Raw genomic sequence first — 26,845 nt, forward strand, 5'->3', positions numbered from 1 at the left:
TTCTTTCTTTCTTTCTTTCTTTCTTTCTTTCTTTCTTTCTTTTCTTTTCTTTCTTTCTTTCTTTCTTCCTTCCTTCCTTCCTTCCTTCCTTCCTTCCTTCCTTTCTTTCTTTCTTTCTTTCTTCTTTTTGCCTGATTGCTCTGACTAGGACTTTTAGTACTACGTTGAATAGGCATGGTAAGAGTGGGCATCCCTGTCTTGTTCTTCATCTTGGAAGAAAGCGTTCCACTTTTCACCATTGAGTATGATGTTAGCTGTGGGTTTGTTGCACATGGTCTTCATTATACTGAGGTATGTTTCTTCTGTACACAATTTGCTGAGAGTTTTTATCATGAAAGGGTGTGGAATTTTGTTAAACGCTTTTTCTGCATCTATTGAGAAAATCATATTATTTTTATCCTTCATTCTACCAGTGTGGTGTTTGACTGAATTGTGGATATTGAACCATCCTTGCATCCCAGGGATAAATCCCACTTTATCATGGTTCATGATCCTTTTAATGTGCTGTTGAATTTCATTTGCTAGTATTGTGTTGAGAATGTTTGCATCTGTATTTTTCAACAGTATTGATTTGTATTTATCTTTTCTTATAAGAAAGATAGTGTCTTATCTGGCTTTTGGGTATCAGGATAATGTTAACCTCATAAAATGAGTTTGGGAGTGTTCCCTTCTTTCAATTTTTTGAGACTTTGAGAAGGACTGGTATAAATTTCTTCTTTAAAACGTTTGATAGGGGGCGCCTGGGTGGCTCAGTTGTTTAAGCATCTAACTCTTGATTTCGGCTCAGGTCATGATCTCAGGGTCGTGAAATTAAGCCCCACATCAGGCTCCATGTTCAGCAGGGAATGTGCTTGAGATTCTCTCCCTCTCCCACTGCCCTGCCCCCTCCCACTCTCTCTCTCTAAAATAAATAAATAAAAATCTTTTTTAAAAATGTTTGTTAGAATTCACAGTGAAACCATCTGGTCCTGTGCTTTTCTTTGTGGGGAGGTTTTTATTTTTTTATTATTATTTAAATTTGAGTCAGTTAACATATAGTGTAATATTAGTTTCAGGAGTAGAATTTAGTGATTCATCAGTTGCGTATAACACCTAGTGCTCATCCCAACAAATGTCCTCCTTAATGCTCATCACCCATTTGTTCCATCCCCCCACCCACCTCCCCTCCAGCAACCCTGTTTGTTCTATATAGTTAAGTGTTTTATGATTGCCTCCCTCTCTGTTTTTATCTTATTTTTCCTTCCCTTCCCCTATGTTCATCTGTTTGGTTTCTTAAACTCCATGTATGAGTAAAATCATATATTTGTCATTCTCTGACTGACTTATTTTGCTTAGCATAATACATTCTAGTACCATCCACATCATTGCAAAGGCAAGATTTCATTCTATTTGATGGCTGAGTAATAATCCATTGTACATAAATACTACATCTTCTTTATCCATTCATCAGTTGATGGACATCTGGGCCCTTTCCATAATTTGGCTGTTGTGGACATTGCTGCTATAAACATTGGAGTGCAGGTGCACCTTCAAATCAGCATTTTTGTATCCTCTGGATGAATACTTAGTAGTGCAATTGCTGCATCTAGGGTAGTTCTATTTTTTTTAAGATTTTATTTATTTATTTGACAAAGAGACACAGCAAGAGAGGGAACACAAGAAGGGGAGTGGGAGAGGGAGAAGCAGGCTTCCCACTGAGGAGGGAGCCCAATGCAGTGCTCTATCCCAGGACCCTGGGATCATGACCTGAGCCGAAGGCAGATGCTTAACGACTGAGCCACCCAGGCACCCCTCAGGTAGTTCTGTTTTTAACTTTTTGAGGAACCTCCTTACTGTTTGCCAGAGTGGCTGCACCAGTTTGCATTCCCACCAACAGTGTAAGAGGGTTTCCCTTTCTCTGCATCCTTGCCAACATCTGTCATTTCCTAAGTTGTTAATTCTAACCATTCTGACAGGTGTGAGGTGGTATCTCATTGTGGTTTTAATTTGTATTTCCCTGATGATGAGTGATGTTGAGCATTTTTTCATGTGTCTCTTAGCCATCTGAATGTCTTGTTTGGAAAAATATCCGTTCATATCTTCTGCCTATTTCTTAACTGGATTATTTATTTGGGGGGGTATTGATTTTGATGAGTTCTTTATATATTTTGGATACTAATCCTTTATCAGATATGTCATTTGCAAATATCTCCTCCCATTCTGTCTGTTGCCTTTAGTTTTGTTGATTATTTCCTTCACTGTGCAGAAACTTTTTATCTTGATGAGGTCCCAATAGTTTGCTTTTGTCCCCTTGCCTCTGGTGATGTGTCTAGTAAGAAGTTGCTATGGCCAAAGTCAAAGAGGTTTCTGCCTGCGTTCTCCTTTAGGATTTTGATAGTTTCCTTTCTCACATTTAGGTCTTTCACCCATTTTGAAGTTATTTTTGTGTAGGGTGTAAGAAAGTGGTCCAGTTTCATCCTTTTTCATGTTGCTGTCCAGTTTTCCCAAAACCATTTGTTGAAAACACTGTCTTTTTTTCCATTGGATATTCTTTCCTGCTTTGTCGAAGATTGGCTGACCATAGAGTTGTGGGTCCATTTCTGGGTTCTCTATTCTCTTCCATTGATCTATGTGTCTGTTTTGTGCCAGTACCATACTGTCTTGATGATTACAGCTTTGTAATACAGCTTGATGTCTGGGGTTGTGATGTCTCCCACTTTGCTTTTGCTTTTTTGTTGAAAAAAACATTATTTTGACTATTCAGGGTCTTTTGTAGTTATGTACAAATTTTAGGATTGTTTGTTCTAGTTCTGTGAAAAATGCTAGTGTTATTTTAATTGGGATTTTGATTGGGATTGCATTGAATGTGTAGATTGCTTTGGGTACTATAGACATTTTAACAATGTTCTTCCCATCTATGAGCATGGAATGCTTTTCCATTTCTTTGTGTCTTCCTCAATTTCTTTCATAAGTTTTCTATAGTTTTCAGAGTATAGATCTTTTCCCTCTTTAGTTGGGTTTATTTTTAGGTATCTTATGGTTTTTGGTGCAATTGTAAATGGGATTGATTTCTTGATTTCTCTTTCTGCTGTTTTATTATTGGTGTATAGAAAGACAACAGATTTCTGTAGGTTGATTTTATATCCTGTGACTTTGTTGAATTCATGTATGAGTTCTAGCAATTTTTTGGTGGAATCTTTCTAGTTTTCTACATAGAGTATCATGTTGTCTGCAAAGAGTGAAAGTTTGACTTCTTCCTTGCCAATTTGTATGACTTTCATTTGTTTTTGTTGTCTGATTTCTGAAGCAAGGACTTCCAGTACTATGTTGAACAACAATGGTGAGAATGGACATCCCTGTCATATTCCTGACCTTAGGGGAAAAGCTCTCAGTTTTTCCCATTGAGAATGACATTAGCTGTGAGTCTTTTGTATGTGGCCTTTATGATGTTGAGTTATGTTCTTTCTATCCCTACTTTCTTCAGGGTTTTTATCAAGAAAGGATGCTGTAGGGGCATCTGGGTGGCTCAATCAGTTAAGCATCTACCTTCAGCTCAGGTCATGATCTCAGAGTCCTGGGATTGAGTCCCACATTGGGCTCCATGCTCAGTGGGGAGCCTGCTTCTCCCTCTCCCTCTGGTGCTCCCCCCCTCCTTGTACTCTCTCACTCAAGCTCTCTCTCAAATAAATAAATAAATAAATAAATAAATAAATAAATAAATAAAATCTTTAAAAAGGGGGGGAAAGAAGGGGTGCCTGGGTGGCTCAGTCATTAAGCGTCTGCCCGGGGTCCTGGAATCGAGCCCTGCATCAGGCTCCCTGCTCAGCAGGAGGCCCACTTATCCCTCTCCCATTCCCCCTGCTTGTGTTCCCTCTCTCGCTGTCTCTCTCTGTCAAATAAATAAATAAAATCTTTAAAAAATATAAAAATAAAAAAAAGAAAGGATGCTGTATTTTGTCAAATGCTTTTTCTGCATCTATTAAGAGGATCCTGGGAAGTTTGTGTTATTAATTCAATCTCCTTACTCATTATTGGTCAGCTGAGATTTTCTACTTTTTTTATGATTCAGTCTTGGTAGATTCTAAATTTCTAGGAGTTTATCTATTTCTTCTAAGTTATCTAACTCTTTGACTTATAATTGTTCATTGTAACCTCTTACAATCATTTGTATTTCCATGGTGTCAGTTTGTATTGTCTCCACTTTTTTATAATTTTGTTTGAGTTCTCATTCTTTATTGGTTATTCTAGCTTAAGGTTTGGCAATTTTTGCTTATATTTTCAAAAAACCAACTCTTAAGTTTCATTGATTTTTTTCTGTTGTCTTTCTAGTCTCTATTTCATTTATTATTTCCTTCTTTCTGCTAAATTTAGGCCCATAAAAATGGGCCCAAAGAACAAATTGTTATTTTTCCTAATTTCCTGATGTGTACTTAGGTTATTTCAGATCTTCCTTTTTTCTTAATGTAGGCATTTATCACTATAAATTTCCCTCTTAAAACTGCTTTTGCAGCATCCCATAGGTTTTGATACATTGTGTTTTCATTTTCATTTGTCAAGTTATTTTCTGATTTCCCTTTTGATTTCTTCCTTGACCCATTGGTTGTTCAGGAGTTGTGTTGTCTAATTTCCATGCATTTATGAATTTTTCTGTTTTCTTCCTGTTGTTGATTTCTAGTTTTATGCCGTTTATACCATTTTATACCATTGATTTCTAGTCTTATGCCATCTTTATAATGATATAAAGAAAAGATACTTGATATAATTTCAATCTTCTTAGATTTGGTAAGGCTTGCTTTATGATCCAATATATGATCTATCCTGGAGAATGTTCCATGTGAACTTGAGAAGAATATGTATTTTGGTGTGTTGAAGGAAATGTTCTGTATATGTCTGTCAGTCTATTTGATCTATAAGTATTATTCAGATCCACTGTTTCCTTGTTAATTTTCTTGTTTGTATTATCTAACCAATGTTAAAAGTGGGATGTTGAAGTCCCTGACTATAATTTTATTGCTATCTATTTCTCCCTTCAGTTCTGTTAATATTTGTTTTAAATATTTAGGTGCTCCAGTGCTAGGCATTTATATTTACAGATGTTATATCATCTTGATATATTTGTACCTCTACCACTGTATAGTGACCTTCTTTGTCTCTTCTGACCAATTTTGCCTTAAAGTCTATTTTTTTAAAGATTTTATTTATTTATTTGACAGAGAGAGAGACAGCAAAAGAGGGAACACAAGCAGGGGGGCAGTGGGAGAGGGAGAAGCAGGCTTCCTGCTGAGCAGGGAGCCTGATGTGGGGCTTGATCCCAGGACCCTGGGATCATGACCTGAGCCAAAGGCAGACACTTAATGACTGAGCCACCCAGGCGCCCCTTGCCTTAAGGTCTATTTTAACTGATATAAATATAGGCACTCCTACTCTCTTTTGGTTACCATTTGCATGCGATCTTTTTTCTAAACCTTCACTTTCAGCCTATGTGTGTCCTTCAAGTGAGTCTCTTGTAGGCAGCATATTGTTGGATTTGGGTTTTTTAAATCCATTCATCCATTCTGTATTTTGATTGGAGAATTTAAGTTTTCACATTTAAAGTAATTATTGATAGATAAGGACTTATTTTTGCCATTCTGTTCAGTGTTTTCTGTTTCTTTAGTTCCTTTGTTCCCTTTTCTTCTCTAACTGGCTTCCTTTGTGACTTATTTTTTGTAGTAGTATGCTTTAATTCCTTTCTCTTTATCTTTCATCTACTATATGTTTTTTCTTTGTGATTACCATGAGGCTTCTATAAAACATCTTATAAAAATAAGTAGACTGTATTCTTGTGTCAACCACCCAACAAAATTCAGGAGAAAAATCACACCTTTTTAGGTGCCACTAATATTAAAGATTAAAGTTACCTCCTAAGACTACTGCCTAAGCTTACTTCCTCAGTGCTGACCAGGTACTCTTGCTTACCCATTGTTTATAAATGTTGTTTCCAACCTCCACTATAGTTAGCACATTTTCTCAAGTTTTACAATTGTAGGGATAATAGTCACTACAGGAAAACAGGGAATTCATGCCACTTATTTTTTGAGGTAATAGTCATCTATTTACCAGCTCCTTTTCCAGGAAATAGGAAAATGATCCACCCATAACTTATGGGTAGATAAAGCATATGAACTCTGAAGCTACATTCTAAAGGGTAGAAGGGCAATGGCCAAGCTATCCTTATTCTGAGGGCCACTGAAGCAGTTGATAGATATCTCCATTTTGTAAGCTTTCCTGATAGCCCTGGGAAGACACCCATTATAAGGGAAGGTATGTCCCAGAGGTCAGTTCTGAAGCATATATATAATTATTACACCTATAGTATTTCCAGGCCTGCCTATCCAGAAATAGGTTTGGCTCAAGAAAATTATGATTTACTAATATGATGGAATTTTTAAATTAAGTTTGTTTATTGAATGTCCACTCAGTTCCAAGCCCCATGCCAATGCACTGCAGATATAATCCAAGACTTAAGGAGTTCATAGCCTAGTGAAGGAAGGGGAAACTAGGCACACAGACCTGTAAAACAGGGTAGGAAATGTGAAAAGATAATAGTAACCACAAGGCAACTAATTAAACTTGATGTGGGGTAGGGTCAGAAAAAACTTCATGAAAGAGATGACACCTCAATTGAGTTTTAAAGATGAGCATAATTATCCAAATGAAGGATGGAGATGGGGGGAGCAGAGTGGAGAAGGAGGTAAGCAGAGAGGGGCATCATCAGTGCATGCAGAGAGATGAGAAACAGCATGGTGAGTGAGCATGGTGAGTGCAGTAAAGGACGAGTTGTGGGGCAGAGAATGGTGACAGAATCAGAGAAACAGGTAGGGGCCAGATTACAAAAGATCTTGTACTTATATATAGACTTGATCTCGTAGGTAAACTCTTCCTGGAAGGTAATAAGCTAATCCTGTGAAATACTACTTGAATCACCCCCACCCCACCCCCCACCACCAAATAAATGTGCTTTGTGAGGAAGTGGGAGAGGGGATATTCAATATTCCCTCTTAGAGAGTCTCAATGCATAACAGTATGTTAAAAATTCTGAGATATTCTACAAGAAGGGGTTCCATAAGAAACCAGTTTAACTTTGTTTAAACTAGCATTTCCCAAACTTGAGCATGGAAACTTTTTTTGTTGTTATGCAGTCTCTATTAACATTCTGTGGAACAAAAAAAAAAAAAACATTCTGTGGAGCAAGTGTGCTTTGGAACTCACTTTGGAAAATGCTGTAGGACCTGAGGGGCCATTTTAAGCAGGAAAGTGGTACAGTCCTCTTTGTCTTTTAGATAAGTCACTGTGATTTGATAATCAAAATATTAGAGGTAGGAAGACCAGTTGAAGGTTATTATTTAGGCAAGAGGTTATAATGTCCTAAATTAATAGACACAAGAATGGAAAGGGGTATATTTGACAAATATTTAGAAGGTAAGATTGATAAAGCTTGGAAAAGGAGGAAGAAAGAGGATTGATCTGAGTGATCCCAGGAGTAATGAGCCCATTCACTGAGACCAGGAATACAAGAACAGGTTTTAGATGAGTTCAGTGGGGATTATGAGTGCAGCTGGGAACAAGGACAGAGAGATCATAAGGTAAGAATGATGGAGAGAGTTAACTCTTCTAAGGAAAACTAACATTAAAGAGATAAAAAGAAAAAGAGGAGTTCGTGGAAGAGACCAAAAAGGAAAGGGGTCACAAGAGTAGGAGGAATGCCAGTAGAGGGCACTTTCAGAAAAGCCATTAAAAGACAGCATGGAGAAGGGGGAGCCTGGGTGGCTCAGACTGTTAAGCATCTGACTCTTGATTTTGGCTCAAGTCATGATCTCAGGGTCCTGGGATTGAACCCCATGTCAGGCTCCATGCTCAGTGTGGAGTCTGCATGAGGATTCTCTCCCTCTCCCTCTGCCCCTCACCCTGCTCACATTCTCCCTCCCACTCTCTCTCACTCTCTCAAATAAATAAATCTTTAAAAAAAAAAAAGACAACATGGAGGGGTGCCTAGATGGCTCAGTTGGTTAAGTGTTGGACTCTTTTTTTTTTTAAAGATTTATTTATTTATTTATTTGAGAGAGAGAATGAGATAGAGAGAGAGAACATGAGAGGGGGGAGGGCCAGAGGGAGAAGCAGACTCCCTGCTGAGCAGGGAGCCCTATGCGGGACTCGATCCTGGGACTCCAGGATCATGACCTAAACCGAAGGCAGTCGCTTAACCAACTGAGCCACCCAGGCGCCCAAGTGTTGGACTCTTGATCTCAGCTCAGGTCTTGATCTCAAGGTCATGAGTTCAAGCCCCTGGTTGGGCTCCACATTAAGCATGGAGCCTACTAAAAAAAAAAAAAAAGACAACATGGGAGTGGGTTACTACATGGGATTGTTAGTTTAAAAAAAGCAAATGTGGTAGGTCATGATGACAATGGCCCCAATGTATCCATGCCTTCCTGCATCCATGCCCCCTTGCAACTGACATTGCTGCTTCTCCCAAGAAAGGGAGTCTACCCCTTCACTCATTGACTCTGGGCTAGCTTTGTGATTTGCTTTAACTCATTGAATGGGATTAAAAATTATGTTATTCAAATTCCAGAACCTAGGATTTAGAGGCCTCACAGCTTCTCCTCTTACCCTGTTGGAATCCAGAGTCCACCATGCTGAGAAGAAACCCAGTCCACTCTACTGGAAAATAGAAGGCCATACGGAAGACAACCAAAGTGCTTTGAAAGACAACTAGCATCAACTGCCAAATCTGTGAATGAGGACATTCTGGACCCTCCAGTCCCAATGAACTATGAGATGACCACAGACACATGAATGCTCCCAGCCAAGACCGATGACAGAATCATCTAGATTGCCAACCCACAGAACTATGAGAAATAATAAGCCATTGTTTTAAGCCAGTAAATTTTGGGCTAGTTTGACATACAGCAAAGGTTAACCAAAACAGAAATCAGTATCAATTGTGCAGAGCCTCCATAACAAAGGGGTAAAACATGTGACATTAGCTTTGGGAGTTGGGGGTGAGCAGAGTCAGAGAGCAGTGCAAAAACTGGTTTAAGGGGCAGAAGGGAGGCAGCTGTACTAATGAAGAGGCCCCACAATGGGCAATACTGTCACCTGAGGCCACTTGGAAGGTGGAAAATGTGCCCAGTGAACTTGGCTACTAAGAATATTTTTAGATTTCTAATATTCTAGAAATATTAAAACTATCAACTGTTTAAGCTACTTATGATAAAGCATGGGAAGAGAGAGAGAAACCAAGGAGAAGCAGTTTACTCTGCAGCACAAATCAGAGAAAATCTAGAGTCCATGATTTGCCAGGTTGCCAACTAAACTTGTTTCTCATCTGCAGTCTCTCCAGCTCGCAAAAGAGCTAAAAGTAAAGATCAAATCTAGAGTGCTGACAGTAAAATATGGCCTTGGGTTCAAGATCAAATCAAGGGTGTGCCTGAAAACCCTTTGTGAAGTCCACTGAAAGATTAAAGCTGGCACTCACACTATCTTCTCAAGCAGACAAAAGGCTTTCTCCGGCTCTTATCTTCAGACATGTGGCCTGTCTGAAAAGGAATTATGGAGTAGACTATAATCAGATTGATTGAAAATACACACGTTTTTAAGGAAATTGTACCAGGTTGGATTAAAAAAGAAATTATTCTAAATGAATAGAAACATCCCAAGTTTCTACTGACAAATCAGGCTGAAAAGGCCAGTCAGCTACAAACATAGATTATTTCCCATGGAAATGTAAAGAATAAGGTGCTCTGGTGCATATTCCTAGCTGGATTTCAGAATTGCCATGGACCAGTGATTAATAAGTATTTCCTGTTATTCCCCTTCTTGAATAGAAGTGTCTGTTGATTGGCACTAAATGTTGGGGAGTGGGGTGAAGGACAGATAACTTGTTTCTTAGTTCATAGCTCTCCAGATCAAGAGGAATCATACTTAAAGAGATGCAATCAAGGAGTCTCAGCATACCTAGACCAAATGCAGATCATGAGATACTGGATTTTGAGTCTGATACCATAATAAGATGAAGCTTGGTATGTGTGTGTGGTGGTGGAGGTCTTAGAAAAGGATAAGTGTATTTTGTTTATAGGAGGGATATAAATATTTGTGGCCAGCGAGCACACTGTGATATATTAAATATAGTTACATCCTAAATTTGTTTTCCTTTTCTTCTTTTTTTTTTCTTATATCTATATGAGAAGATGGATGTTAGCAAAACCTACCATGGTAATCATTTCACAATATATGTAAATCAAACCATCATTCTGTATGCATTAAACTTATGCAGTAATGTATGTCAATTATTACTCAAAGTAAAACTGGGTCGGGGGAAGCATCCAAGAAAAAACAAACAAACAAAAATATGGTCACAAATTCTTTGCATCTCTTACCATTGAGAGGTTGGGTCTATTGCCCCAACCCTTGAATTAACATGGCTTTTTTTACAAGTCTGGTAGTAGGGTACCAACTCTTGGCTGCATGCCTCAGTTTGTTTTTATGTGGCCTCTCATTCTTCACAGGCAAGCCAGTTTCCTCACATGATAATCACAGGTTGGTATTCAAAGTAGAAGGTGGAAGCTGTAAATCTTCTCAAAGCATAGGCTCTATGCTTTGCTCTAACATTCCCAAAGTCACTTCTGAAACATTTTATTGGTCAAAACAAGACATAGGAACAGCCCAAATTCAATGAGATAGGGGTAGCAGGGAGGGATATATGCACCACCTCTTAATAGGAAGATCTACAGAAAATTTGTGACCATACTGTACTGCTCTGGGTAAGAAACTTTCAAACCCTGAAAATATTTTAAATTAAGTTTAGAAATGCTTAAAAAATGAAAACATAGTATTAATATTTTTGTATTAAGGAGAAATATGTTCTTCAACAAAAAAAAAGAAGAAAGAATTTATAGGTTAAAAGAGACTTAAAGGGCATATCCATTAATTACAATGTAATTGTAATTATACAAATACAAATTCAATTTTAAAAATACAAACTGTGAGGGGCGCCTGGGTGGCTCAGTCGGTAAAGGGTCCGACTCTTGATTTTGGCTCAGGATCATTATCTCAGGGTCATGATCTCAGGGTTGTGAGATCCAGCCCCATGTTGGGCTCCATGCTCAGTGGGGAGTCTACAAGAGAATCTCTCTCTCCCTCTCCCTCTGCCCCTCCCCCTTCTTGCACTCACGCTCTCCCTCTCTCTCTAAAAAACAAATAAATAAATCTTTAAATATATGTATGTAAACTGTGAAAATGCACATTGATCACATTGAGACAATTGGAAATTTGATCACTGACTTGATATTTGATGTTATTAAGGAACTATTATTAATTTCTAGGTACAATATTAACATTTACTATGTTTTTTAAAAGGCTTTAAAATTTTGAGATACATAGTGAAGTATTTACAGATGAAATAATATGATATCTGGAATTTGTTTCAAAATAATATGGAAGGAAGAGTAGTGAATGAGGCTGCAGATGGGGCAAGATTAGTCATGTTGGTTTTTAAGGCTGGGTGATGGGTACATAGGGACTCATTACAGTGTTATATCTACTTTTGTATATGTTAAAAATTCTTCATAATAAGTTTTAAATGGATTCTGGGCATAATGAATATATGGGCATATTTTTGTATACTTGTAAGATTGAATGAAATTTGTCCTATTAGATTATAACCCCAATGTAAAATATGTAATTTGATAAGTTGATTTAAACTTAATTTTACCTAGGATTTTTCCTTATTTTTAATATAAGTTATATAATACATATTTATTTATTTAAAAGTACAATCTTCCTTATATTAAAACATTTAATCTTAAATCTTAAATATTTTAAGAGAATTTTTGATTCACTAGTTTTATTTTAATGTATTAGATTTGCAAGAGTTAAAAAAGCATTTTAGAGAATTTTATATAAAAAACTCAAATATATTAAATTTATAAAAGCAGTTTCAAATATTTGAAGATGTTTAGTTAAATAAGTACATAAATGGCACCAAATACTATTCAAAGACCCCTCAAAAGTCAACTGCTAAAAATTACTAGACCTAGAAACAGAATAATAAGATTTGTGACTTGAACTTAAAGCCTAAGACATTTATTGTTATTTTTTAACTTTAATAAAGCAAACAAATTTTAATAACCAATAGGCTATCAAAAGGTGAAAAAATATTTTTTCTAGTCACCTGAAAGCCTTATGTAAGACATAAGAGCATTGCAAGAATTAAAAATAAATAAATAAAAAGCAGATTATGTGAACTGTACCAACCATTTGTATTATAGCTACATGCAATCTGGCTTCTTCTATTAAAACTTCTTCTGTCGGGGACTCCTCCTCCTTTTTGTTATCATGTGAAACATGATAAGGATCAGACTAAGTTTAAAAACATAAGGAGATAAAGTTAAAAATTAGCTAAAGTATATAGGAGCTGCCAAACACATCACTCAACAATGATTCCAATAAATCAGAATTGCTAAAATGAAGGGCTATGTATAACTGGATTTGCTCTCTGTATGAGAAATCTTGCTTTTAATTGTGGTAAAGTAACAATTAATGTGGGGAGATTTGCAAGTCAGATTCTCCCCCAAACCTGTCTATGCTTGACCGCTCTCTGAAACAACCTGTGTTTTCTGCTTTTTATAATAACTCCTCAAATGGTTGGAAACATGAGCTTGGCAGAGGCCATTCATAGTTACTAAATCAGCCAGTGCGTAAAAACACCAATTCTCCTGTATTTGGCAAATAAAGCCAGATAACCAAGAACTTCTCTTTAGAGAGAATTCAAAGTCTTTTCACCAAGATAGCAAAGCTAGTGAGTATATCCCCCTTCCTAAGTTTTCTGACATTTCATTAGCAGGATCAAGTTTTTTAGAATAAACTAAAGCAGGAGAAGCAGACCCAGGAGAAAAGGAGGACTATTTTTTTTTTTCCAGGTATCAACTCACAGGAATGTTGTATTCAATCTTTGTTTTTTCTTCTACTAAGGTCCAATTAACATTTGTCAAAATTTTTTCTGTTTTGAATAGTGTTATTGTGTTCTGTATTATCTCCTGAATGTGCTTAATGGCATTTTTCATGGCCATTTGCCTTGGGAGGGAAATAGCACACAAACCTGTGACCAAAAAAAAAAAAGCAAGGGTCTTAATAGAATACAGTGAAAACTGCAAGAAGAGGCAAAATCCTGCAAGGTGTAGTGAAATCTTGCTGTAGTGAATCACCTGCACAGCCAAACCATAGTGCTTGAGCAAGGACAACCTTTGGTCCAAAATTTCCCAGAAAATTACCCAACTATCTGTTTTTTCTGGCTGCAGAGCTCAACTTTATCTGACTCAACTGCTAAGGAATGCTTTATTCATTTCCTTTCATTCCCGTTAGCTAGAGATGTGACTTGCTTCTTCAAGGTCCCCAATCAGTATTTCTCAAGGTATAGGAAACTACTCCTGTCTTCTACAGGTAGGTAGGCTGCCTATTAAGCTATGCAAATTCCTTGGCTCCACCTCATACCTGGAGAATCAGCTTGGCCTCGGAATTTGCGTTTGAACAAGTTCTCCAACTGATTCTTATAAAAATTTTTAAAATTTTAAATATAAAGTTCACTGCAATAGAGATCCCTCAAATTTAGTATATCTGTTTCCTGGCCAGCAAATCTACATGTTCCAAAAATTGTAGCCATTTGTATTTTCTTGAGGTATGAATTTGAAGTTATAGCTGTGAGGCTCACTCACCAAAAAGAAGAATTTTTTTTTTAAGATTCTATTTATTCATTCCACAGAGAGAGAGCACAAGCAGGGGAAGCAGAAGGCAGAGGGAGAAGGAGAAGCAGGCTCCCCATTGAGCAGGAAGCCTGATGCGGGGCTTGATCCCAGGATCTGGGATCATGACCTGAGCCAAAGGCAGACACTTAACCGAAAGAGCCACCCAGGTGTCCCCCAAAAGAATTTAATTAGTGAATGAACTTAGTCTGCTCACTTGGAATTCCATCTCAATAAAATTGTTCTCTCTTCATAATTGCACATGAAAGGTCTCATAAAGAGTTAAAATGAGTTCTAAATGTTTAGCTTAACTTTACTGTATTCTCTACAGGACACTGTGTGTAATGATGGTATTTGAAATTTTCAGGATTCCAAAGGTCTGGAAGCATATCCTTCTTGATTCACTGTGGTCCAGAGCAAAGATACATGTGACTGTAGGCTAAAGTTAGAAGTTGTCAGCTTTAGGTTAAAAATTCCCATCGCTGAGACCACACAGAAGAAATTTTTTCTCATTTGCCTAGTTATATCCTACCCATATGATGGAGCATCCGCCACTTTCCAGTCACTCTGGGGAAACATGAGTGTATGTGGACCACTTGGTGGCACCAATACATTTGAATGAACTCTCTGTGTTTAAGATGATCCTGGAAGAGTATGAGAAAGGAATCTCTTAAAGCCTTAGACTAGACAGAAGTAGTTGGTTTGAAACTCTTAATGATAAAACTCAACTCTGTCAAGTATTAAATATGTGCCACATAGTATTTCTAGAAAGGATGAGCATGGATTCTGAGGGGAGAAAGACCTTATCATATACTTCTGTTTTATAATGAAAATTTTTGAGGTTTAGCTACTACAATAAAAAAAATTTGGGGGGTGCCTGGGTGGCTCAGTTGGTTAAGCATCCAACTCTTGATTTCAGCTCAGGTCATGATCTTGGGGTCTTGGGATCAAGCCCCACATCAGGCTCCATGCTGAGTGTGAAGCCTGCTTGGGATTCCCTCTCCCTCTGCCCCTGCCCCTTGCTCTCTCAACATACCCTCTCTCTCAAAAATAAATAAATAAATAAATAAAATAATTTTTTTTAATTTTGTAAGGGAAGCAATAGAAAAAATATTACCATGAGATTAAAACCCCTGGTTGACCTTGCCTTTGAGGGTCAGAATGAGAGGAATCACAAGAAAAGAAGCATGGGAGAAATCCAGATGTTATATCCTAAGCAAAGAGAATGGAGTGGGTCTGGATCCCTGGGAGTCAAAGGAATTGGTGGGAAGGGGAGTGTGAGAAAGTCTTCAAAGATCTAATTAACTTTACTTATGCTCCAGTGTAGGCTTTTATGACGAAGCATATCTTTCTACTGAGAAAAAGAACCAATCCATAACTGGGGAAAAGGAGAGCTACCAAAAAGCTGCCCCATTTACTAACTCAGTTTACATACTGGAGCCCTTGGGTTTGAGGTGGGCAATAACAGGAAGTTCTGCTACAGTTTTCGTGGGGTCAGTTTTAGAAATGGGCATGACTGTGAAAAGACACAAGCGGGGAGTTGATGTCTCTCATGGGTATAGGATAGGGTAAATTTACCAGGCTATTTCCTTGTTTAGAAGAACTCTCCTTCAACATCATCCTTCCACTGACCTCTCATTAGGTCCATGCTTTCCAAGAAACTTTCTGACTACTAGTTTTGTTTATCAAGGAAGTTGGCATTTAGAGATAAACACCCTGAATAATGATCACAATTATTTCATACATAGAAATAAATCATCCTCATTATAAATTAATAAATTGATTTTCTGCTTTATCCACATTTTCCTGTGAGTGCAGTAAATCTCCAGCATTCTAATCAATTCTAGATACACTGAAAGAATCACGCACCAGCAGAGCTAAAGACCAGGCCATGGGATAGTGAATGATACTAAGGCCCTATTCTAAGACTTCATGTAATCCTACCCCGCCTTCTCCATCCCTGGTTGACTGTACTGCCACCAATGATCTTACCCTAGATTTCTCTATTGACCATGTGTCTCTGTGTGATTTTATCATATTTATGCATTTTCTTATCACTGGCCTCAAATGTCTTCTGACACAGGCAACTGTGGCACAGCCTACTGATTGTCACCCAATATCCATTTTCCCCTTCTTCTTTTACCAACTGAATCTCCAGGTTTTGGCTGAGCACATGGTCAACCAGATAGGGATCATAATTCACAAATTCTTTTACCTATGAATGGCCATGTGACCAAATTCTGGCCAATGGAATGTGAGTGATAATGATACATACAATTTTTAGATTGTGCCCTTAAAAGGAAGCTGCTTACCTTCCATTGCCACCCATCTCCCCATTTCCCCTCTCTAGTTGGTTGGATTGAAGATACAGTGGTAGTGAGTCAGCTTCCACCCTGCAGACAAGAACAACACCCCAGGGACTGGAGGAGCAATACAAGAGAAGCAGAACCATCCCACTCTTTTGGACATTTTGATGGAGGGGAAAAGAAAGTCCTCTATCTTGTTTAAGCTACTGTGAATATGGTTTCTGTTAAACTGGCTGAACCAATATCCCAGTTAACACAGCATCTATAAATAATGAATGAAAATGAATGATTTCATAATCAATTCCTTGAACTCCATAAAAAATCCCCATGACTCCCAACAATAATCTGTTTGCATTATTTTCCCCAGTTAATTAATGAAAGATAGATATAGTTTACCTAGTGTCCTGGCTGAATGAGTCATCATGTATGAATTTATTCCCATAGTCATTAGTGATATTACCTGTACATACAATATAAACTAAAAAATAAAATACACAGTTAGAACCAAAAAAATGAATAAGTTCTCCAAAGGGAATCATTGTTTAACCACCAACAACAAAATTCTATCTTAATCCACGTTTTTTAATCCTGCTTCTGATAAGTAAATTGAGGCAGAAGGGTTGTTTTGGGACACTGCTTGAATAAAATACACTGGAGCAGATATTAGTTTTCAATGTGAATGAGAAAAGAGTTTATAATTTCTGGGAGGGATAAGAACACTGATCAAAGAGCTCCCCACCCTTGCTGCTTTTAGCAGCAGCCTTGCAAAGCTAGCAAGGTGGTAGGCATCCCTGCAGGGCTGGGGAGAAACCCCGCAACTTCAGGCAGTGGTGACCACAGTGGGGATGGGAAAGGGTATCTGCCACCAGCATTTACTACAGCTGCTCAGGAGGCTCTGAAGAAACCTGCAGAAACCATGGTGGGGTCTTGAGAGGCACTGTACAGAAGGAAAAACAACCGCTTTTGCAGGTCTTGGCCCTGCCACTTATTAGCCATATGATTTGGGGTCAGTTGACTTAATCATTCTGAGCCTCAGTGTCCTTCACTAGAAACTGGAGTTAATAGCAGTATGTCCTTTGGAGAGTGTTTCCCAAATTTGACTAAAAACCCTAGGCACCTGAAGTTCTTCTAAAAGATACCAACTTCTGGGTTTCTTCCCCGCAGATTCTGATTGTGTAGGTCTGGGGTGGCGCTAAAGGGATTGGTGTAACATCACATAGATTTGGGAAATACTACAAGGGATAATCAAATGTTAGTTAACATTTTGTTGACTTGATTTTAGGCTGATTCCTTGCACAAAAGAAAATTGAAGGAGCTCAGATGTTGGTTATGATACTTTTCCTTTGGGCCATGAAAGGACCCAAAATCTCTACAAAACCACAGGTTGGTTTGAACTCCAAATTAATTCCCACATGATGTCTATAGATAAAAAGTACAAATCCTCAGGAAAGATGGTAAGGAATATAATACTCCCATTTTAAAAAGAACTTCTTTTGGGAGTTAGGGCACCTGAGTTCTTTCCCTAACATGCTATTCTCTTTGTTTTGATTTCTCGCAAGATGGAGAGGATGATAACTAATCCCCCAAAGAAATTTTTACATTTTTATATTGTACTGCTGGGGTCTTTTGGAACAGAAGCAAAATGACAAAGAGAAAACCCTGGGCTGGAAATCGGCCAATATCAAGAAACTCTGTAAATCTACCGGCAGATTAAATTTTCTTGGGAGGTGGGCAGGTGTTCTTAATTCACATTATTCAAGTGGCTTTTCTCCCTCCAACAGCAGGTTTGGAATTTATATGCATCTGACTTGGAGATGGTGGGGGTATCCTGGGGATTTCTCGCAACTTTTAGCAACTTCTCCAGCTTAGCTCACACAGTATTGTCACAAATGACAAGGGGCCCTAACACTGTCAGCAGATGCACTGGGCTCTTTGGGTCTTCCCTGGAGCTCAGTACCACAGTTATTGCCACCACCAGATTGCCCAGAAATCCACCAGCCAGCCTATGAAGAAAAGGCTTTGAGGGAGAGTAAGTAACATTTATTGAGCATTTGCTAAGTGGCAGATATTTTACTAAGTATCATCTCAATCTTCAACTGGAAATTGAGGTTCCACAAATCTGGGAAACTTGCCCAAGGTCACCCAGCCTGTGATGGTGGAACCAGGATTCGATCCCAAGTCCATCTGATTCCCATACCATTAACCATTACTTGACTGTTGGTCCCTTTCATACTGTCAACATAAACAAACTTTCCTTTGAAAGTTCCTTTCTACTTAAAAGAACACATTTTTCAAATCTAATTTTTAAAATGGTTAACTTCAGGAGAAGGGAGAGAAGTTGGTGAAGGAGTAGGAGGACCCTAGGCTCATCTTGCCCCCATAAACATAACTAGATAACTATCAAATCATTCTAAATACCCCCAGAAATCAACCTGAAGACTGAAAGAACAAACTCCACAACTAAAGGAAGAGAAGAAGCCACATCAAGGAAGATAGGAAGTACAGAGTGGTGGTTTGGGGGAGAAAGAGATTGTAAGTGCTGTGGAGGAGAGGGAGCCCTGGTCACGGAGAAAGGTGAGAGAGAGAGGCACACGGGGGAATGCACAAGGAGAATACTTCCCTAAAGCCATTGGCTGGAAAATGAGAGGGGCTACAAGTGGGACTTAAACACGAGTTTTAAAGTCCAGCTGGCTTGGCTGGGATAGAGCCCTGGGGGAGCTGCCCTACTCCTGGAGAGAAGACAGACAGACAACCTGGGGGCAGATGGCATGGAAATAGCATCTGAAGAATGCCTGGGGCACACAGCAGGGAGATAATTCGCTCTTCTTGGAGTCTTACCTGAGAGGCAGGATTCACACCTCTCTCCGGAGACAAAGGAGCCAGCAGGTGCCATTTCCCTCCCCTACCCCTCAGCATAAACACAGAGCCACCTTCAGGAGGCAGTACAGTGCCCACAGTGGCTGCCTAACCTGCTTATGCCAAGTCCCAGCCCCCTGAGCTCTGGCACACCTGCCCTCCATCAAGCTTGCCTCTGTCCCAACATGGCCAGCCCCTTCCCCAGAAGGCCAGCAGAAATCCCTGCCCACATCATGTCTCCTGACCAGAGTTCTGCAGGGGTACAGTTCTAGTGGAAGTGGTATCAGGTCTCATTTAACAAGCAGACCTAGCACACCTAGATAAAACTCACTACACTCTGGCCAAGTGCCCACTGCCGGCAAGGAGAGCCTTTGCAGACAACTGGCCCGAAGGATACAGCAGCCAAAACACCACAGCAGAGTGCACACAACACACACCAGAGACACTCTCTGAAGTGCCAGACCCTGGACACTCTATGACCGCTTCTTCATAAAGCCATTACTCTCAGGAGCAGGAAACATAACTGGCTTTTCTAACACAGAGAAGAAAGCAGAGGCTTAGACAGAATATCAAGATGGAGGAATTCATCCCACATGAAAGAACAAGATAAGGTCACAGCCAGAGATCTAAGTGAAACAGATATAAGTAACATGCCTGATGGAGAATTTAAAGCAACAATCATAAAGATACTCACTGGGCTTGGGAAAAGAATAGGAGATTTCAGGAAGACTATTACCACAGAGATAATAGAGTTAAAAAGGAATCTGTCAGAAATGAAAAATTCAATAATTGAGACTGGAAACAGGCTTGAAGCAATGAACACAGGCTGAAAAAGGCAGAGGAAAAAAAGAGTGATATAGAAGGCAAAATAATGGATAATAAGGAAACTGAACAAAAGAGAAAGAATTATGGAACATGAGAATAGACTTAGGGAACTGAGTGACTCCATCAAAAGTAATAACATTCATATAGAAGAAGAAGAGAGAAGTGGGGGCAGAAAATTTATTTGAAAAAATAATAGCAGAAAACTTACCTAATCTGGGGAAGGAAACAAACATCCAGATCCAGGAGGCACAGAGAACTCCCATCAAAATCAACCAAAGCAGGCCAACACCAAGACATATTATAATTAAATTTGCAAAATATAGTGATTAAAAAAAATCTTGAAAGCAGCAAGACAAAAGAAGTCCTTAACTTACAAGGGAAGACAGATTAGGCTAACTGCAGATTTCTCAACAAAAACATGGCAAGCCAGAAGGGAGTGGTAGGACCTATTCAAAGTGCTGAATGGGAAAAATGTGCAACCAAGAATATTTTTCTATCCAGCAAGGCTATCATTCAGAAGAGGAGAGAAAAAGAGTTTCCCAGACAAACAAAAACTAAAGGAGTTTGTGACCACTAAACCAGCCCTGCAAGAAATATTAAAGGGGACCCTTTGAGTGGAAAGACCAAAAGTGACAAAGACAAGAAAGGAACAGAGAACATCTCCAGAAACAATGACAAAACAAGTAATAAAATGGCACTAAGTACATATCTATCAATAATTACTCTGAATGTAAATGGACTAAATTCTCCAATCAAAAGACATAGGGTATTAGAATGGATTAAAAAAAAAAAAAAAACAAGACCCATCTCTACACTCCCTACAAGAGTCTCATTTTAGATCTAAGGTCACCTGCAGATTGGAAGTGAGGGGGTGGAGAAACATTTTTCATGCAAATGGATAGCAAAAGAAAGCCAGAGTAGCAATATCACTAGTCAGAGCCCTTAACAATGTTCCTTTGGAGATGCCCCACTTTCTTGTTTTTTTTTTATTGTGACCTTGTCAAAAGTCACCAGTCCAAGATGGTAGAACTTTTGGAATTGTCCTACCAAGGCCTGCAAAGGTGAAATCTTCCTAGTGTTCATCTTTTGAGGCTTTCTAGATTTTAGGTTAAAAAAGCCACTTGAGATTTTATACTCTTCTATCTTGCCTTCTGTATCCTCAAAACTAGTACCTAATCAGAAAGACTGCCTGCTTCTGGGCTTGCATTGCCCTCTGAATCTAAAATTAACTTTTTTTGAGATGGATTAGAAAATATTTACACAATAATCTCCATTAAAATCTTTGGAGAGAAACAGAAGGAATCTTTTTCTAAGATGTCAGGGCTTTTCCTCTCAGCCTCTGAACCTGGAGAAAGTACCTGGGATTCCTTCCTACCCTGGGGTGAGGAGAATAGCCTTTTAATAAAGTTGATAGGAAACACTGAGTATGGAGCTGTGAGGATAATCACTTCAAAACTGCCTGCATCTATGGTGAAGAAAGGAAGAGCTGTCATTGCTGATTAGGATTATGAAGGGGGGAGTCATTTTAAACCTTCTGGGGAACAATGGATTTCACAGGGCATTGTTTCTATAACACTTAAATCCTTGTTAATTATCCCACAAAGAAAGCTCTCTGGTGACTCAGAGGCTAGGAGTTGGCCCAGTTGGGGGTAGAGGGTAGAAGGCTGCAGCCAGGAAGCTTGAAGGGCGGTGGGGAAAGGGTGAGATGTTCTGAGACCTGGGGCCAACTTCATTCTGGGCTTGCCTGTTTGTGTGTTCCGTTTGGCTCTGGGCTGGATTCTGGGGAGAGATGGGCTTGCTGTTCAGAAGGCATGAAGTTCTGCCTTAGACTAAATGATGCTTACAGTTGTGACTCTTTTCTCCTCCTATGCTGCGCTGAAGTGATGGAGACTAGGCTGTGTTACAAATAAATCATTTTTTGTTGTTTTTGTTATATATATATATATATATATATATATATATATATATATATATCAGACAAACTAGACTTTAAAATAAAGACTTAACAAGAGATGAAGAAGGGCACTCTATAATAATAAAGGGGGTAATACAACAAGAAGATCTAATGATTGTAATTATTTATGCACCCAACATGGGAGCACCCAAATATATAAAACAATAATACATAAAGGAACTAATTGATAATAATACAGTAATAGTAGGGAACTTTAACACCCCACGTACATCAATTCACACATCATCTAAACAGAAAATCAACAAGGAAACAATAGCTTTGGATGACACACTGGACCAGATGGACTTAACAGATATATTCAGAACATTCCATCCCAAAACAGCAGAATACACATTCTGTTCAAATACACATGGGACGATCTCCAGAATAGATCCCATACTAAGTCACAAATCAGAACTCAACAAGTTCAAAAAGACTGAGATCCTACCATGCATTTTTTCTGACCACAATGCTATGAAACTTAGTCAACCACAAGAAAAAATTTGGAAATACCACAAACACACAGAGGTTAAACAACATGCTACTAAACAATGAATGGGTCAACCAGGAAATCAAAGAATAAATTTAAAAATACATGTAAATAAATGAAAATGAAAACAACAGTCCCAAACCTCTGGGATGCAGCAAAAGTGGTCACAAGAGGGAAGTATATAGCAATACAGGCCTTCCTCAGGAAGCAAGAAAAATCTCAAATAAACAGCCAAACCTTACACCCAAAGGAACTAGAGAAAGAACAACAAAGGAAGCTAAAGCCAGCAGAAGAAGGAAATAATAAAGATTAGAACAGAAATAAATGATAAAGAAACTTAAAAAAACACAATAGAATAGATCAATGAAACCAGGAGCTGGTTCTTTGAAAAAATTAATAAAATTGATAAACCCCTAGCCAGACTTATCAAAAAGAAAAGAGAAAGAACCCAAATAAACAAAAGCACAAATGAGAGAGGAGAAATAACAACCAACACCACAGAAATACAAACAATTATGAGAGAAGATTATGAAAAACTATATGCCAACAAATTGGACAACCTGAAAAAAAAAGGATAAATTCCTAGACACATATAAACTACCAAAACTGAAACAAGCAGAAATAGAAAACTTGAACAGACTGATAACCAGCAAAGAAACTGAATCAGTAATAAAAAATCTCCCAAAAAACAGAAGTCCAGGGCCAGGTGGCTTCACAGATGAATTCTACCAAACATTTAAACAAGAGTTAATACCTATTCTTAAACTATTCCAAAAAGTAAAAAAGGAAGGAAAGTTTCCAAATTTATTCTATGAGGCCAGCATTACCCTGATACCAAAACTCAGAAAAAGACTCCCCTAAAAAAGAAAACTACAGGCCAATACCCCTGATGAACATAGATGCAAAGATTCTCAATAAAATACTAGCAAACTGAATCCAACAGTACATTGAAAGAATCATTCACCAGGATCAAGTGGTATTTATGCCTGGGCTGCAAGAGTGGTTCAATACAAATCAATCAATGTCATATACCACATTAACAAAAAAAAAGGATAAGAACCATATGACCCTTTCAATAGATGCAGAAAAAGCATTTGACAAAGTACAGCATCCATTCATGATAAAAACCCTCAAGACAGTAGAGTTAGAGTAGAACATACCTCAATGTAATAAAGGCCATATATGAAGAACCCACAGGTAACATCATACTAATGGGGAAAAAGTGAGAGCTTTTCTCCTAAGGTCAGGAATAAGACAAGGATGTCCACTCTCACCACTGTTATTCAACATAGTACTGGAAGTCCTAGCTATAGCAGTCGGAAAACAAAAAGAAATAAAAAGCATCCAAATTAGCAAGAAAGAAGTCAAACTGTCACTATTTGCAGATGACATGATACTCTATATAGAAAACCCAATGGGTCCACCAAAAAATTGCTACAACTGATACACGAGTTCTCGCTTTGGCAGCACATATACTAAAATTGGAATGATACAGAGAATATTGGCATGGCCCCTGAACAGGGATGACATGCAAATTTGTGAAGCATTCCTTATTTTTAAGACAATTATCATATGGTTTCACTCATATGTAGAATATAACGAATAGTGCAGAGCATCATAGGGACAGGGAGGGAAAACTGAATGGGAAGAAATTAGAGAGGGAGACAAACCATGAGAAACCCTTGACTCCGGGAAACAAACTGAGGGTTGCAGAAAGGGAGGTGGGTGAGGGGATGGGGTAACTGGGTGATGGGCAAAGGAGGGCCCATAATATGATGAGCGCTGGATGTTATACGAAACTAATGAATCATTGAACATTACATCAAAAAGTAATGATGTATTATATGTTGGCTAATTGAATTTAAATTAAAAATGAAAAAAAGAGAACTGCTACATGAATTCTGTAAAGTCATAAGACACAAAAACAACATACAGAAATCTGTTGTACTTCTATACACCAATAATGAAGCAGCAGAAAGACAAATTATAGAATCAATCCCATTTACAATTGCACCAAAAACTCTAAGATACTTAGGAATAAACGTAGCCAAACAGGAGAAAGACCAGTACTCTGAAAACTACAAAACACTAATGAAAGAAATTGAAGAGGACACGAAGAAATGGAAAGATATTCCATGTTCATCTATACCACCCAAAGCCATTTACACATTTAATGCAATCCCTATCAAAATAACACCAGCATTTTTCACAGAGCTAGAACAAACAATCCTAAAATTTGTATGGAACTACAAAAGATCCCAAATAGCCAAAGCAACCTTGAAAAAGAAAAGCAAAGCTGGAGGCATCACAATTCTGGAGTACAGGTTATATTACAAAGCTATAGTGATCAAAACTTGCACAAAAATAGACACATAAATCAATAGAACACAATAGAAAATCCAGAAATGAACCCACAACTATAGGGTCAATTAATCTTTCGCAAAGCAGGAAAGAATATTCCAGGGAAAAAGACAGTCTTTTCAACAAATAGTGTTGGGAAAACTGGACAGCAACATGCAAAAGAATGAAACTGGACCATCTTCTTATACCATACACAAAAATAACTTCAGAATGGGGCACCTGGGTGGCTCAGTTGGTTAAGCGACTGCCTTCAGCTCAGGTCATGATCCTGGAGTCCTGGGATCGAGTCCCACATCGGGGTCCCTGCTCAGCAGGGAGTCTGCTTCTCCTTCTGACCCTCTTCCCTCTTGTGTTCTCTCTCATTCTCTCTCTCTCAAATAAATAAATAAATAATCTATAAATAAATAAATAAATAAATAAATAAATAAATAAATAAATATAACTTCAGAATGGATGAAAGATCTAAATATGAGACAGGAAACCACTAAAATCCTAGAGGAGAATATAGGCACTAACCTCTTTGACATCAGCTATAGCAACTTCTTTCTAGGTATGTCTCTGGAGGCAAGGAAAATAAAAGCAAAAATAAACGATTGGGACTTAATCAAAATAAAAAGCTTCTGCACAAGGAAGGAAGCAATCAACAAAACTAAAAGGCAGCCTATGTGGGAGGGATGGGGGAAGATATTTGCAAATGACATCTCTGATAAAGGGTTAGTATCCAAAACATATAAAAAACGTATACAACTCAACACCCCCAAAAACAAATAATCCAACTAAAAAATGGGTAAAAGACACAGATGGACAATTTTTCCAAAGCACACATACAGCTGGCCAATAGACACATGAAACGATGCTCCATACCACTAATTATCAGGGAAATACAAATCAAAACTACAATGAGGTATCACCTCACACCCGCCAGAAAGGATTTAAATCAAAAGCACAAGAAGTAACAGGTGTTGGTGAGGATATGGAAAGAGGGGAACCCTCCTGCACTGTTGGTGGGAACGCAAACTGATGCAGCCACTATGGAAAACAGTATGGAGTTTCCTCAAAAGGCTGAAAATAGACCTACCCTATGATCCAGCAATTGTACTACTAGGCATTTACCCAAAAAACACTAAAATACCAATTCAAAGGGAAACATGGACCCCGATGTTTATAGCAGCATTATCTACAATAGCCAAACTATGGAAATAGCCCAAGTGTCCATCGACTGATAAATGGATAAAGAACGTGTGGTGTATACACACACACACACACACACACATATAATGGAATATTCCTCAGCTATCAAAAAAGAATGAAATCTTGCCATTTGCAACAACATCGATAGAGCTAGAGAGTATAATGCTAAGTGAAGTAAGTCAATCGGAGAAACATAAATACAATATGATTTCACTCATGTGGAATTTAAAAAACAAAATGAACAAAGAGGCAGAAAAAAAGAGAGAGAGGGAGGCAAACCAAGAAACAAACTCTTAACTATAGAGAACCAACTGATGGTTACCAGAGGGGAGATGGGTGGGGGGATGGGTGAAATAGGTGATGGGGATTAAGGAGGGCATTTGATGTGATGTTAATCGGGTATTGTATGTAATATTGAATCACTAAATTGTATACCTGAAATTAATATTACGCTGTATGTTAACCAACTGGAATTTAAATTAAAACTTTTTAAAAATGGTTAACTTTATTATTGGGTACTATGATAAGTACTACAAAATAAATGAAATGAATAAGCATGAATAATTATGAGATATGACTTTTCCTACCAATTGCGGTGACTCTATTTTTTGTTCAGCCAGATTATGAATATCAGGAGCCAAGAGTAAGCTAAAAACTCCTTTAATTCCAGACCATGCTATAACAATTCCCCATCTCCAATTATATTCATAATTTGCATGCATCAGGATGGGGCTCGCTAACACAATAGTAAGCAACCTGTGGCGAGAAAAAATTTATTAATCACACCTGATGTATCAATGTTATTCATGGTTGAATACTAAATTTCATGTAAAACTTTTTCAGGAAAGAGAAAATAATCAGTTTATTGACAAGTTGTTCACACTTTCTGGAACAAACCAAATCTACTGTCTAAATTTTGCATATAATACTCAAATCTTGAAAAACAGTGCTAGAAGTTTTATACAAATATACGGAATTATCATTAACACTATTGGGCACTATTCAGATCAGGGTAGTAAATTTCTGAAAGAAAGTTCTTCAAATAACATTGACAAGCTCATCTATTCCAGAAATTAGGCCAAGAGGACATGCAGATGATGGT

General features: G+C 38.1%; 1 protein-coding gene and 1 non-coding gene across 2 annotated transcripts in view; one reads left to right on the forward strand and one right to left on the reverse strand.

Moving 5' to 3' along the window:
* The window catches only part of SLC9C2 (solute carrier family 9 member C2 (putative)), a 105,449-nt gene that overhangs the window by 48,192 nt on the left and 30,412 nt on the right, over positions 1–26,845 (reverse strand). The window contains exons 10-13 of the mRNA XM_025877739.2: positions 26,331–26,499; positions 16,463–16,544; positions 12,954–13,120; positions 12,277–12,381 (exon numbers count right to left, since the gene is read on the reverse strand). Coding sequence (XP_025733524.1) covers positions 12,277–12,381; positions 12,954–13,120; positions 16,463–16,544; positions 26,331–26,499 — 523 coding nt within the window. The remainder of the gene's footprint in view (positions 1–12,276; positions 12,382–12,953; positions 13,121–16,462; positions 16,545–26,330; positions 26,500–26,845) is intronic.
* Positions 23,643–23,749, forward strand: LOC112828922 (U6 spliceosomal RNA). The gene has a single exon (XR_003209616.1). It is a non-coding gene; the product is annotated as a U6 spliceosomal RNA (small nuclear RNA).

The sequence above is a fragment of the Callorhinus ursinus genome, unplaced genomic scaffold (assembly GCF_003265705.2).
Source record: "Callorhinus ursinus isolate GAN/ISIS: 27379988/994484 unplaced genomic scaffold, GSC_fseal_2.0 scaffold13, whole genome shotgun sequence".
NCBI lineage: Eukaryota > Metazoa > Chordata > Mammalia > Carnivora > Otariidae > Callorhinus > Callorhinus ursinus.